General features: G+C 53.2%; 1 protein-coding gene and 1 long non-coding RNA gene across 9 annotated transcripts in view; one reads left to right on the forward strand and one right to left on the reverse strand.

Annotated features, from left to right (window-relative positions):
- TBX5 (T-box transcription factor 5) overlaps nucleotides 1-14,959 on the forward strand; it is a 126,516-nt gene that overhangs the window by 79,520 nt on the left and 32,037 nt on the right. For 2 of the 8 annotated variants that reach the window (XM_068654264.1, XM_068654266.1), the window contains exons 2-3: nucleotides 12,116-12,291; nucleotides 13,276-13,370. In XM_068654264.1, coding sequence (XP_068510365.1) covers nucleotides 12,145-12,291; nucleotides 13,276-13,370 — 242 coding nt within the window. In that variant the 5' untranslated portion in view covers nucleotides 12,116-12,144. Of the gene's footprint in view, nucleotides 1-4,244; nucleotides 4,834-6,938; nucleotides 7,182-7,919; nucleotides 8,048-9,326; nucleotides 9,625-9,960; nucleotides 10,082-11,862; nucleotides 12,007-12,115; nucleotides 12,292-13,275; nucleotides 13,371-14,959 lie in introns of those variants that run through there. The other 6 variants (XM_068654261.1, XM_068654262.1, XM_068654265.1 and 3 more) reach the window with 6 other exon arrangements.
- LOC137841409 (uncharacterized) lies at nucleotides 1,177-8,058 on the reverse strand. Its single transcript, XR_011088607.1, has 3 exons — nucleotides 7,928-8,058; nucleotides 5,821-5,933; nucleotides 1,177-2,726 (listed from the first exon to the last, which is right to left on the reverse strand). It is a non-coding gene; the product is annotated as an uncharacterized lncRNA (long non-coding RNA).

The raw sequence follows: 14,959 nt of genomic DNA on the forward strand, positions 1-14,959 counted from the left end.
TTTTTTTCCTATCCCCTTTCGAGGAATAAACGCCGTCCCCGCCGCGGGTGGGACGCGGAGGCTGGCAGCGGGAGGACACGGGGTGGGGGGGACACGGAGAAGGGGCAGCCCCCAGGGCAGCCTGTCCCATCGGGCCCGTACCTTTCGCACAGATTTGCTGGAAGGGCTTGGAAATTCTTTTCCAAATATAGCCCCGGAGCGCCCGTGTCCCCCCGCCTCCTCCCGGTGCCCTTCACCAGCGCAGCCCCCACCCGGGCCGTGCCCGGTAGCCGGGGGGGGGGAAAGCTGGGTAGCCGCAGGGGTCGAGTCTTCCACGCAAAACACGCGTGGAAAGCCGCCGAGCCCAGCTGCTCTTCACTTTTCCTGGGAAGTGGATTATTTTATTTTATTTATTTATTTTGAGAGGGAGAAGGGGATGCTGCGCTCCCCGTGTTTGAATTTTCGTGTCCTCCGGGCGTGGGGGGGGCACTGCTGTCACCTCCTGTCCCTTCCATCCCGAAGCAGGGCACCTTCCCCGCCTGCCGTGATACCCACGCAGCGGAGGGCCAAGAATTTCCTCTCGTAACCACGCGGCCTAACCAAAAATTGGAAAATCCCACCCAAAAGTCCTTGGAGAAAAAAAGGGCGCAGTGCTGGTGTGGGGGGAACGCCCAAAGGAAACGCTCAGCTCCGGGGCTTGGGGGCAGGACAGAATTTTGGGGAGAGAGCCCCCCAGCACCATTCTTGTCCTCGAGGGGGATTTTGCCGGATTCCTCCTATTTTTGGACCACTGATGCCTCTGTGGTGGGGGACAAGGAGGGGACAGCACTTCTCACCTCTGCCGGGGGAGCCGAACCCCCTGCCAGCACCTGGAGCGGGGGCACCCCTCCCGGGGAGCCTGCAAAGATCATTTTAGCAGCGCGTTTCGTTGTAATATATGTTTTTATATATTTTTTTCCGTTATGAAAGGCTCCGCCTGGGTTGTTTCTCCCCCATCACGTTTTTATAGTGAGATCAAGGATAAGCTTGTTGCGTTGTGGTGGCGAGTCGTTAGTTTCCCCCCCCCCCCCCCCCCCCCTTTTTTTTTTCTTTTTTTCTAAACTCTCTTTGGGGTAAAGCTCTAAGAAGTTTGCGGTTCGCCCGGTGCAATTAAGAGGGAGAGGGAGCGAGATCTTGATTGCTTCTGCTCGTTCTGATCGCTTCGGAGGCGGGGGGGGGGGAGAGGCGGGCGGGAATTGATTTTAGATTTCTCTTTTATGTCGGGTCTGGTTTCTGGTGATTAAATTTCTCTCTTATGTGGACTGAACCTACGGATAACTGATTAATAACATGCCACTTGGCGCCAACACGGGGTCTCGAGGCCTTTAATCGGCAAGATGCACAAGAGAACAGAGAGAAACACAGAGCAGGACAAACTCCACCAACTATTTTAGCCTGCTGTTCTCTGCCTCGGCGGATTTTTTTTTTTCATCTATTCAGTATTTCCTGCTAAACTCGTAAACTTTATTTGATTTACAGCTATTTCATGAACCTGCTTAAACTAACATGTGTTCCGTCTTGTCCAACTGAATCATAAAAAACAATCTTGGATCCAAACGAGATTTTTTTTTTTTTTTTTTTAAGAAACAAGTTATTAATGACAGAAAATAGGCATTGTCTCGAACGGCGGCTGCTCCGGCCTCCGGGGGCCGGCAGCCGAGGGGGGAACCGGGCTCGGAGCCGCAGGTAGTGCCCAGGTTCTCGGCTCCACCGGGGGAGGGCTTTGCACGGAGATTTGAGCTCTTTTCTTTATTTTTTTTTTTTTAATTATTATTATTCCAAAGCATAAAATATTTATTCTTTGGAAGTGAACGGTTTCCAAGCGCATGGGACCCAAAAAGTGCTCTCCAGAGCTGCGCTGGCAGCCTGCAAATGCACGGGCAAGAAAGCAAAGACACCAGGCTGCTTCCAAAAAACAGCTGCTGGGCACGAAAAGAGCTGTTGATATTGTCTTAAATACGGGAAAACATCCTTTTTTGGGTGGGAGTGTGCACAGCCACCGCTACATCTAGACCAAAATAGACAAGGACGTACCCAGCTTGAACGCTTAATATAGGTGAAACAGGTATAAATATATGGCGAAGTACAAAATATATATTTATTACATATTTAGGGGAGCGCGCATGTGTGTGCATGAAATGGTCTTCACCCAGCCGAGTGTCACCCCGAACAGCCCTTTGCATCCAAACTCTCAGCCCCATTCCTCATATCCGTGGGGAAAAACACCCTTGGGGACAGCGACCTGCAGCCCCCAGCCCCCAAACCAATTTCGGTGCTGCAGCGCAGGGCTCTGAGATTTACAGATCGCGGCCTCATCCAACACTTGCACAAGGCTATGGATGGGGGAGGAAAGGTTCGTTTTTTCCTGGTCTCTTCATTCTGTGAATATTTCACATTATTATTGTTATTATTATTATGCGCCTACCGTTAGTTGGGGAGCACCACCACACCGTCCCATTTAGGAGCCGTTTGGGTAACACATAGGAGCTATATTTTCACGGCGAGGACAACGCGGATTTGGGGGATACCCCTGCCACCCGCCCGAAGCCGGGACCTGGAAGTTCCCAGCCGCTGTCCCCGGGATGGGAGTGGAGCTGGGGACCGCATTCGCCTTTCTGGGTGCTGGGGAGGGCATCCGGACCCCAAATCGCGTGGTGGTCCCGTTATTATCAAGGATGACTTCAGCCAGGCTTGGCCGCGCTTTCGCTCTGCGTTATTTAGGGCAGGGGAAAGAAATAGGATGGGGACGGGGAAAATGAGGGGAAACGGGGAAAAGGAGAAAGAAGGCGAGAAGAGGGAATAGAAAGGGGGAGAGGGAGAAAAAAGAAAAAAGTGTTGGGAAGTAAGGGAGAGAGAACACGTGGCGGGGCGAGGGCGCTGCGCCGTGCCCGGGGTGCTGTCCCCACTCCCGTCCCTTGTCCCCCCTGGGGCCGGGGCCGTGCTGCGGCACAGGAGGGGACGGGTGAAGCTGGCAGGTGGCCCTGGGGTGGCCTCGGGCCCCTCTCCCCAGCCCAGCCCGGGCCATCCCGCCCCCGGCTCCCCCGCCAAGGTCATTGCAAGATCACTTTCAGCGAAAGGCACGGGGCGCTGAAGACTTTCCCCCTCTTGCCCCCTTCAGCTTTCTTCCCAGGGCGAGAGTGAGGCCTTATCTTCTTTTATTTTCTCCTTCGGCCCGAGATAAAGCCCTGATTGACACCCTGTTTGGCGATGGCAGATTAGCGTTTCTATTCTGGCATCAATAATGCGCTTCGCTCCATCGGGACGCATTGATTAGGGCGGGGAGGGGGATGCTGAGCACCCCGTGCCAAAAAGTTACCCCCCGAGCTGGCTCCCTGAAAAGGGGGGAAATGAGAAAAAAAGCCCAGTCCCCATTCCTTGGGCGGCACTGTGCGAGTAGGAAAATCTGGGGAGGGGACCGAGCCCCGGGCACCCCTCGGGATGCAGTTAAAATGCCTTTTTGGAGGCGGAGAGGGCTGGGAGAATGGGTCCCTCTTGCTCCGGGGATGCTTCTAGCCTGATTTTGGGACTCCTTCACCCGCTCCCCGGTTGTTAGCTGGGACTTGAAGGGGGGAAAAAAAAGGGATTTCCATCCCACGGGCACGCGTGGGAGGCAGCGCTGGTGCCTGCACAGCGCCACGTTTTGCAGCCCTGCCTCTGCCCCGCTGGTTATTTTTCATTTTCGTCAGTGTTTTAAAGCCTGGACTTTTCCTGGGAAATTAATGGGCTGGGAGGAGGGGGTGTTTTTTAATTGCAAACTTTTTTTTTTTTTTTTTTTTTAAGTAGTAAGAAGGGCGGGAAGAAAGACCCGAAACCACAAACTTTTTTAAAAAAATGCTATTCACCTGTAATAACGAAAAAACAAACAAAAAGTTCGACCCAGGTATCTACACCAAAGGCTCTTATAAACGTAGAAATTCTCGACCACCGAAAGTGGAAATAGTGAGACGAGGAGAGCTGTGTTTGTGTTACTTTGAGACAAACATCTTTCTGACAAACCCTCAAATCAATACAGCGAGCCACTGCTCACCCCCCCCACCAAAAAAAAAAAAAAAAAAAAGGAATAAAAAGAAGAGTGAATGGACCAAAGTACTTCCAGAGAGGATGATTATTTTAAATACTTGTTTTCTCCCAGGTGCGTATTTCGCCAAAGCGGGTATGCGGCCAAAAAAAAAAAAAAAAAAAAAGGATTTAGAAATAAAAGAGGGGAGAATTGGTCGGAGAGAAGTAAATTACCTAAAAGTGGAAAAAATATATTCTTGCTATGGGGGAGCTGGGAAAAAAAAATGGAGTTAGAGAGCCAAAAATGCTGCAGTATATAGGTTTTATAAGCTCCGAGGCGGTCAGCGGCGCACTGCCCCGGCCCTGGGCAGGGGCGCTCCCGGGGAGCTGCAGCGGAAAGGCTCCGGGCTTTGGTGCGGCCCCAAAAAGCGGCTTTAAAGGCAGCGAGTAGGGCTGGGGGGGCGAGGTCTCGCTCCGCACTATTTCTTACTGCTGACACCTCGACCCCACTGCAAACCGGCACCCCGGCCGTGCCCCCCTGCCGCCTCCTCTCCAGGGTGAAACCCGCCAGGAGAAACCTCGAGGGCCCCCCTGCCACCCTCTGAAGGCGGCGAGGAGGCGGGGGGGGGGGCTCCACCAGGCTCCAGCCATGCCACCCCCAAAAGCGGGGGCTCCCCGTGGTCTGCGACCCCCGGGCGCGGGGAGGCCGGGCCCGGGTTGAGGGGGCCTGATCCTGCGCTGGTGGAGAGGAGCTGAGCGAGCCGGGGGGGGCTGAGAGGGCTCCCCCACCCGGCCACGCACCCCCGGCCCACACAGGTAAGTGCCCACGGTGAGGGGGGGTGCTCGGGCCCGTGGCTGCTGAGGGATGCTTGGGGATTTCAGCGAGTGCGGGAACCTATAGCGCCTATAGATCGGTGTATAGGCGGTGCGCGCACATCTGTCCGCTCCCCAGAATTTTTTTTTATTTTTTTTTTATTTTTTTGGGGGTGTGCACGGCTTTGCACGCACTCTGGGGAGCAAGCAGCGGGATCCAAGAGGGTGGAGGCGGATTTCTGCTTGTGCTCACCCAAAATGCGTGCGGGAAACATAGTTGGGAATGGAAAGAGCCCCGCGTGGGTAGCGGCGGGGGCACGGGGGGCTTGCACACGCGGAAATGCTGCTGTGTGCGTGTGCACGGCGGCCTCGTTATTTGCACGTGTGGCTTGGCGATGCGCGTGTCCGGGCATCCATACAGCTCTCATATTCTCTCTCACCGATGTCTTTCTGCACGCGTGTGCGTCCCACGTGCAGCCTCCATGTATAAAATTTGCATCATTTCTTTATCGAGGACACGGCCCCGTGCCTGCGTGGTTTATTTTTTTGGCAAACCGCGCGTGTGTTCGCCCCCGGGCGTGCGCGCACACCTCTGGGTCACGTATATATATATATTTATATATATATATAGGCTCCTATATGCTGCCGCTCTGCTCCGACTGCTTGGGTTTGGCCCGTTATAGGGCCGCGTTTGGCGGCTCCAAAGCAGCAGGGCAGGCATTGCAAAGGGCATGATCGTCCCTAGGCTGCCGGGGGGGGGGGTGAGGGGGTTCGCCCTTCCCACCCCTCATTTGAACGGGTGTCCCCAATTGAAGGCCATGCAGGGTAAATGGGGGCCGGGTGGGGGGCTTCTTCTCCCCGAACCCCCCTTTTTTTTTTTTTTTTTTTTTTTTTTTTTCCATCCTCTCGGCTGCTTTTTGCCAGGGCCTGCTTCCCGAGGAGCCCCGAGTGTCGGCAGGGCTAGAGGGGACCCTTTTTGGGAACACTTACCCGGTGTCCAGATCCTGCAGCAACTTCTCGCTCTTCCTTAGGTGATGCTCTTTATTTTCTCTTTCCTTATTTCTCCTCCTCCTCTTCCTCCTCCTCCTCTCTCTTTTTTTTTTCTGTTGGAGGAAAGAACGTTTTAAGCATCTTTGGTGAAATGTTTGCCGCAAGCTGCCGCGACTGCATCGCAAAAATCCCCGCAGGTTAATAGGAAAGGCGATGGGACACAGGGAGCGCCGCGGCTCCTCTGCAGCCACTGGCTGCGCTGGAGGGATTTGGGGGTTTGGGGCTTTTTTTTTTTTTTTTTTTTTTTTCCTTGTCAATCTCATTTGGCAAATAATCGCCTCGATTTACTACTTTTTTTTTTTTTTTTTTTTTTTTTTTAATCACAGCAAATAATTGGTTCCCGAAGCACGCTTGAATCTGTGCAAATAACCAGGTTATCATTTACTATATATAGCCCAGAGTGTTTGCTTCCAGAGGTGCCTGAGCATTCATTTGACAAGTTTCCTGCTCACTCTAATAGCGGTTTTTTTTTTTTTTTTTTTTTTCTTAAAAATTAAGCTGAATAATGCCAATACGGTTGGATTAACCGGGCTGCTCCTGATGAAGCGGGAGCTTTGCTACTGGTTTCCCCCTTTTCCGCCCCAAGAAAGAGTGGGTTTTCCTGGAGTTTCCAGCGACTCCTTGCCTGCTTGGGTGATACACACACATATATAACACGCACTCCGTCACACCCACATATATACATGTGCGTGCGTTGTGTGTCTTATATATTCATGTCTATACGTGCACTCGCATCTATATGGGAGGGTGCACACACGCAGAGGAGCACGGCCAGCCTCGGCGTAGTTTGCGTTGCGCCGGTTTCTTTGGAAAAAAAAAGAAAAAAAAGGAAAGAAAAAAAAAAAGAAAGAGAAAAAAAAAAAAAAACAGGAATCTCACTGATAGGGCTTTAAAAGAGGAGAATAATACAAATTAACCTTCCATTACTGCTGCAGTCAACCATGACAGAATAGGCCAGTTGCGTGGTTGGTGACGTCTCCGTGTCCTATAGGAGCAAAGCTCGTGAGATAGCAGCTATCGCCTTGAACTCTCTTTATTTTATTGGAGTATGGCTGGTAATAAACAGTAATATTTAATTTGTCTGAGACCACAAATCGGCTTCTAGCTGGAAGGCTCCTTCGCATTGACATTACAGTCCTAGAGAGCCTGGACTTGCGGTCCTTTTCCCAGCTTTTTTTTTTTTTTTTTTTTTTTCCTCCTTCTTCACCCCCCCCAACCTGCAGACGGAAATAAATTCGATTTATTTGCATCGTTTTCAACTTGTCTTCAAGGTGTTTGAGAGCTAGTGTGGCATTGGAGAGGTGAGTGCTCGCTTTGCGCTAGCAGTGCTTTCAGGCAGCGGGCAGCAGCCGTGCTCCTGCAAACTTCGAGATTTTCACTTTTCCCTTTCTTTCTGGCGAGGGGAGGTGGTGATCTCTCTCGCTCCCAGCTGCGGGCAACCTTTTTCCCTCGCTGCTCGGATTTATTTTTTAAGGAGAAAAAAAAATCTCGGGCTCGCTGGCTGTTTGGGGAACCTTCCCACAGCAACCGTTGCTTTCCCCTCGGCCCGGCTTTCCCCCAACCTGGACGGGAGCTGCTGCTTTTCTTGTTTTCCCCCCAATTTGCACCTTTCCGAGGGCGGCCAGGGAATGGAAGGGCTCCTCCAGCACTCGCCATGCCAGCACCCAGGCCGGGGCTTGGGGCTGCGGCACCCGCGGGGGAAGACCCGCCCGGTTTGCTCCTTCGTTTGTTTGTGTTTGGAAGGGCTCCACGGCTCGTTTCCCTCTAAAAATAATGAAATATGGGACTAGCTTTGTTCTGTTTGTTTAAGTAGCGTTCGTTGGCTAATTCTCTGCGGCTACAAGTGCAGTTATTTTATTATTCTGATTTGCAACCGTTTAGCGTGTGCTGGGTCTCCTCGAGTCGCTGTGGAACTGGCGTGCGCCCGGGGAGGGTTTGGGAGATGCCAAATTTACACCCACACATGCCCCCCCCCCTCCCCCCCGGAGCCACTCACCCCCGCGGACTTTTCGCCCGGTGCCTATTTTATTTTTATTTTTTTGCTCACCTCCAACTTTTCGGGGGGTTGCGGCGTTATCGCGCCCTGCGAGGGCTCGGAGCAAGGCTCGATTTGCTGAAACTTCGGCGAAATGCACGAGAAATGTCCGAGAAGGAGAAAAGAGCAAAGGTTTGGGGGGGGTTGGGGGGGGCAAGGAGAAGGGTGGGGGAAGGAGGAGGAGGGTGGGCAGAGCAGATCTAAACCATGCCATTTATTCCAAGTCTTATCAAAAATCCGACTCGCCAATCTGGTTCTCTTCAGGCTGCAGAATGCGACAGGGAGGCTGTTTACCCTGCGCTGACCTATTCAACTTTACCCTCAAAATAATACATTAAAAAAAAAAAAAGAGAGAGAGAGAGAGCGAGGAGGGAGAGAAGGAAGATGCAGATAAAGCCACATCCCCGCTCCTTGCTGACGGCTTGATTATTTGAGCACAGCGGAGGCTCCGGGGGCTGCGGCCCTCGGCCGGGCAACGGGGCGAGGAAGAGGATGGAGAGGGGCTCGAGGGGGTGTAAAGCTCAAGGGGTCCCCCTTCGGCTGTGTTTTAGCCCCACTTCTCTGTGTTTCATCCCTTTGGCCAGGTTAGGAGAGTCCTTTCAGAGGGGATCTCCCCCCCATACACATAAAAAAAAATATAATAATTAAAAAAAAAAAAGGGCCTCTGTGAGCAAAGCTGGAGATGGGTGCAAATCCACACCTCCAGGCTGCCTTTGAGGGCAGGGGGGGCCGGGGGTGGTGTGAGGTTAGCGGAGCCAGCGATTTATTTAAAGGGGTGAGGGAGGAGAAGGGGGGTGGATGGTTGGGGGGAGTAGGGGGGGAATATTCCCAGGCGCTGAATTTTCTCTTTGGTTGGGAGAGATGGATGGAGGAGGGAGGGAGGGAGAGGAGGTAAGGCAGAGGGGGAGGGCTGCTGGGGAGTTTGGCGATTGTCTTTGTGCCTTGTTCTTGTTTGCCGGCCAGAAAAATAGGCTGGAAAAAAAAAGGAGCTTTGGGGGGGAGGGGGCGGAGGGGAGGGCTTGGGGGGGGGGGGGGGGAAGGAAGAGCGAGTCTCTCCGGAGCAGGCTCCCAGCTGGTTGGCCAGCGGGGCCCGGCACTTGGCGAGCGGAGCTGGACGAGCCCGCGGCACCTCCGCGCTCCGCGCAGCGCCCCGCAGCCCAGCGCGCCCGGCTCCGCGCAGCCCCTGCCCGCCCGCCCGGAACTTTCGGCAATTTGCTTTTTTAAAAATTATTTATTTTTTAAAGGAGGGTGCTCTTTTTCCTCTCTTTCGTCCCCTCCCTCTTTTTTTTTTTTTTTTTCTCTTAAATTATTAGTATATTTTTTTTCATTATTATTGCTATTTTGAGGAGGGGGAGTAGGAAGAGTGGGGTGGGGAAAACTGTCTTCCAGAGCAGGCTGAGAAAAGGGGTGGGGGTGGGGGCTTTATCTTGGTCTCAGGATCCTTTCTAGTGCGTCTGACAACCTGGAAGTGTTTGGAGAGAGCAGGAGAGAGAGAGAGAGAGAGAGAGGCAAGCAGGCAAGCAGCTTGCGTTGGATAGATCTTTTTCTTCCAGGCTGGGTTTTCACATGCTGATCCGCAAATAAATAAATAAAAGGAAATATGCACACGAGAAGCCTGATCCCATTGTAATTTCCATTGCCAAGGGGGAAAATATACACACACATATATATATGGAGATGCATTGATTGCATGGAATTCAACAAGCAAGGTAACAGCTCTTCCATTGCCATGTATGTCCGTCGGTGTCTGTAATATGTGTGTGTGCGTGCGTGTGTGACCGGGAGAGAGCGAAAGTGCCTGGCTGGGGTCATTGTTGTACACAAATTGTCTGTGCCGAGCCTGCAAGGCCCCGGGAGCCGCGGGGTGCAGGGGGGGCCGCTCTCTGCAGGGCTCCCGGGGCTGGCTGGGGGGCCTGGGGGGGCCGCTGCGTGCGGGGCGAAGCGAGCACAGGCTGGAACAAAAGGCTTAGGGTGTTTTTTTTTTTTTTTTCCTTTTTTTTTTTTTTTTTTTTCTTTATTGCAAACCCACTTGGTGCTACTTTAGCAAAGCGAGATGCATTTTTCATACAGCCGCCGCGGCCTGGTTCTGTCAAGCTCCATTTCTTCTCAGAAGCTCTTTAAAGGGGAAAAAATTAGAAGCTGCGGCTCGCCAATTGCTCCGAGTTGGTGGGTTATTTTTTTGACCCCCCCGCTCCCTCCTCAATTATTATTATTTTTTTAAAAATGTGTTTAATTATGCCTGGACCCACCGGCATGCGGAGCGCTCTGCGGAGGCTCGCTGGAGCCGGGCTCCCCATAGCTGGGTCCCTCTTTGTTTTAATAAAACATGCTTTTTTTTTCCATCGCCCTCCCCAGAACTTTGCCGGCTCGGGGTGGGGGGGCAATAAGGGATTGGAACTGGAGGGAAATCGATTAAAAATGAGTCGCTGGGATTTCCGAAGTTGCAGCAGGGGAAAAAAAAAATAAAAAGGGAAAAGAAAAAGAGGAAAAAATGAAAGAAAAAGGAAAAAAAAAAAAAAAAAAAACAGCTCGGGAAAAGAGGAGGAGGGGAAGAGAAAAGCCTTACATGGTCTCTGTCTCGGGAGCTTCGGGGCTGCCCCGGAACCCGTGGGATCTGCCCGGCCCCGGGCCCGGCTCCCGCTGCCGGCCGCGCACTTTGCGCGCACTTTGCGCGGTTTTGCCTCGCCCCGCAGCCCCCGAGCGCAGCCCGCCTGCCTGGGGCGTTGTGCGAAAAGAGCGTTGGGAAGGGAGGGAGGGGGGCACGGCCGGTCCTGGGAATGATCTTTAGCTCCAGAGGTGTGGACCCGGAGTCCCTTCGCTTTTTGTCCTTTTAAATTATATATACTGCATGTATAAATTGCCCACCACTAGCAAGGAAGATCATCCCCCCCCCCCTCCCCAATTTTCCTCTACATTTAAAGGAGAATTGCCTTTTTATTTTACTTTATTTATTTATTTTTCCTTTAAAGTCTTTTACGTATTGTTGCATGGAGAAGGAGAACTCATTTCAGACCATTCTCATGTACTTAAAAACAATATTGTCTCCATATGCTTGGCCTTTCAAAATTGAATCCTCTTCTTTGAAACATGCGAGAGATTTTTTTTTAAGCTGCTAAAACTCTAAACCCCTTAAGAACAAAAAACTAACAGATAATTCAATCGCTTTTATCTTTTTTTTTTTTTTTCCTCCTGCTTTGAAACTTTTACCATTCCTGATGGAGCCCTTAAAGCTCCATCAAAATACTGCCTTTAAAACTCGCCGTTGTTACTCGCATTGGATGTAAGCCGTATTTTTTAAGCTCGGTTTTCTCTGCTGGTGCAGTTTTACTCGCGTTAGGGCTTCGCTCGCTTCAGCCCCAAGCGTAACCCCGTCCCCAAGCCTGTACGTAGGTTACCTTGCACTATATCTAGGCCGATGGATTTACTTGCACTTTTATTTTCCAGTCGTCTCGTCCATCCGATGCTGCTTGTCTTGCAACCGTTCGGGCCGGGGGTGTTGGGTTTTGGGGGGTGAATAAACGGCTTTATTTTTGCAGAAAGGTTGCGCTTCGCAGGGGTGCAGAGAGTTGGATTTTCTTAGAAAATGGGGTTACACAAACGGCATCACTTTTCGGAGGCATTTGCCTGGTGGCAACCAAGCGGTGCGGGCTCCCACCTCCCTGGGAGGACCGGGGAGGCTTGGAGCCTCCTCGGCCTCAGCGAGCCCGGCCTCGGCCCGGGGACTGGGAGGCTCTCAGGGCCGGGGGGAGGCTCTGCCACCCCCTCAGGGGGGACACCCCATTTCTTCTGTCACTCGTGCCATGAGTCCCTCGGTCCCCGGCCAGGTGCCCCCACGCAGCCCCCCGGTGCGCTCTGCCATCGTGCTGCGGGAGAGAGGCTGTTTACCTTTTTCCAAAAGATGCATTTAATAATACCGCCTCCCCTCTCCCCCTCCCCCACCCCCCCCAAATCCTATCATCCCTTGCGGGCTGCGATAATAAATAAAAGTCTTTATTTCTCCCTCTCCCAAAGTTAAAGGGCCTCGTTCCCTTCCCCGGGTGGCTGGAAGTGAGTTGCGGGTTCGCCCACCAGCCCCGCCAGCGCCGGGCTCCGTGCATGTGAATTTCTCTATTTTTATATATATATATATATATTTTATTAAACGTCAGCCTTGACTTCTGCGTCTCTTATCTCTGCTCTCTCCCCGATGTGTGCCTGCAGTGGGGGATTCGGCGAAGGAAGCTCGTAACATGGCGGATAGCGAGGAAGGCTTTGGGCTCCCCACCACGCCGGCTGACTCGGAGGCCAAGGAGCTGCAGGCTGACGCCAAGCAGGACACGCAGCTGGGGGCCCCCAGCAAGCCCCCCACCTCTCCCCAGGCAGCCTTCACCCAGCAGGTAAGGATCCGGCCTCAGCCGGCCTCCCCTTTGCTTTTTATTTTTCCCCTTTCTTCGCATTTTTCCCCCCAGCTCTGGGCAGCGAGGAGTCCCTTTAGGCCCCACGGAAGAGAAAATTCCCACCTGGTTGTCAGAAATGTATTTTTTTTTCCCCTGCTTTGCCATTATCCGGGGCCGTGGTCAGGCGCTGAGCGAATGGTGAACGTGTCCGTGGGGTGCGTGGGGGGGGGCACGGGAGGAAAACCCACCCGAAACATGCACGGCTCCTGCACTGACACGCACGGTCCCACACGTCCACACCTGAGTGTGCAAATGCCCCCTGAGGCCGTGTGCACGGATTTCTACGTGCCCACGGACTCCCGTGCCTCTCAGCGTGACATTTACACGCCGACGAGCTCCCACCCCGGCCGGGTGTGTGCTTACACTGCTCTGCCCGCACCCACGCACCCGAGTGGGGGGTCACGCATGGGCACCCCCGCAGCCACCAGGGGCCAGGCACCCCCGGCGGTCCCCTTCGCACCCCCCCACAAGCCCTCGCCCACCCGGGGCTCTGCGTGGTGCTGGGACACGCGTGGGCTCCCCCGGGGGCACACCGGTCGCTGCTCCTCGCATTGCCAAGGAGGGGGTTGGGGAACCGGGGGGGGGAGAGGGGTTTCCCCACTGAGCTCGCCCCCGTGTTCCTCGTGGGTAAATCCTCACGGGGAGACCTCACGCTCGGTGCCTGCTCGGCCTTCGGCCTTGCTTTTTATTTGGGGGGGGGAAATGTGCTTGGTTTAGGGTGGGGGGAGAGCAGCCGGGTATTGCTCGCGGCGCACCGAGGATCCTACCCAGGGCTCCCCTTGCTCAGCACCACCGGGGTCCGGCCTGGGACCCCCCCATAGGGCTCCTCCCGGCTCTGCAAACCGAGCTCCGGCTTCTCCCCGGGGTTTGGGGGCTCCGAGGCTCCCCGGGCGGGTAACCCGGCTCTGCTTCCCTCCCTTGCAGGGCATGGAAGGAATCAAAGTGTTTTTGCACGAGCGGGAGCTGTGGCTGAAATTTCACGAAGTGGGGACGGAGATGATCATAACAAAGGCTGGAAGGTAAGAGACGAGCATCCAGCAAGCCCCTCGCCCCCCTTTTTGGGGCAGTGGGGCCGGATCCTCCTTGGTTCACGCGTGTTTGTGGGAATCGCTTTGCACTGGGCTGCCCCTCCGGGCCTCCCCACGCGTGTTCGCGTGTTCTGTGGATGCCCAGCCGCTGCTTCCCCGAGCCCCGGGGATGTTCGTGTCTCCTGTGGGAGAGGCCACGGGTGACTGTCGCAGCCCCGGGACAGCCCGCACAGCTTTGCCCGGGCTGCTCGGCTCTGCCCCGGCACTGCGGGGCCCTCCCTGCGAGGATATATTGAGGAGAAATTGTTTCTTCTGGCTCTTTTCTTAACCAGAACAGTTGGATCGTTAATCCCAATTTCAGGCCTTTGGAAGCTTTCCAGGCAAGCGCGAGTTGCAACCACTTGGCCAAGAGCTAACCTTGTTTAGAGCAGCTCGCGGGGCGATTTCGTTATTATTATTAATTATTAATATTACTATTTTTAATTAAAGGAGCAGCCCCGTCCTTCTGCGATTTTGTAATGCCTTCCGCTGTTTCCCGAGGCTCCTTATTTATTGTGTGCTCATTGGGGAGAATAGAACCAGAACACCCACGCCACCCCATTTAAAAGTCGATGTGGTCTGAAGCTCCTGTTTATGTACTGATAGCGCTGCTGTTTAGATGCAGAGATAGACGTGCCCGCAAATAAATAGCACGCGTATCTAGCTGCGGCCAGATCCACATTTCTATACGTGTGTGTTTGTCTGCGTGGGTGTGTAGAAAAATATACAGCCTCGCAAACCCAACTTTATTGGGACTGGGCGTAATCGATTCCATGAGCGGCTGAGTAAACCTGATCCGCAGATATATTTATATGTGTACGCGAATATATTTGAGGCGATTTAACATTATCCCTAATATTGACGTCCTGGAGGGCTGTTAAACGGAGTACCTAAGGCAGAGACCCAGGGGCAGCTTCTCCGGTCCCATCAGCAAGCTCCTGTCGCGGGGCTCTCCTTGTCGCGATGTTATATTCAGCGACTTACCTGCTGCTGCCTCGGCACAGAAATAGATTTAAAAACAGCTTTAGATTGCGAGGGCACAACAAACCACGCGGAGCCAAACTTTCATTTTGCTCTGTCATCTGGTAGTTGTTGTGGTCTTCCAAAATTTGCCTGAAGAGGGAGGGGAAAAAAAAAAAAAAAAAGAGCCGGCTGCATAAAGTTTTGCAAATAGATTTGTCTCACGGCTCGCCTTGCCTTTGAAGCTCTCTGCAAGCTGAAAATGGCGATTTTTAAAGGAAAAACGGCGGTGCGAGAGCTGGGGACAGCCGGTGGCTCGGCGCCGGCTCCGCTCAGGGGTGCGGGGACTTCGCGAAAAAGCAGTTTATTTTTCCCAAAAAGCAGCTCACGAAGGGAGACAGACACGAACCACCTTGCAGAAATTTCAAACAAATATCTCCACGGCTAGAAACCTCGTCCGGAGAGCAATAAAACAGACATTTACAGCGCGGGGTCTTTAGGGGAGAGCACACGCTTCACCAGGGTAGATATGGGCTAGTTTCACTTATTTATATAATTCCTTCTGTTTATTGTTGGAGAAG

Source organism: Anas acuta, chromosome 17 (assembly GCF_963932015.1).
Source record: "Anas acuta chromosome 17, bAnaAcu1.1, whole genome shotgun sequence".
Lineage (NCBI taxonomy): Eukaryota > Metazoa > Chordata > Aves > Anseriformes > Anatidae > Anas > Anas acuta.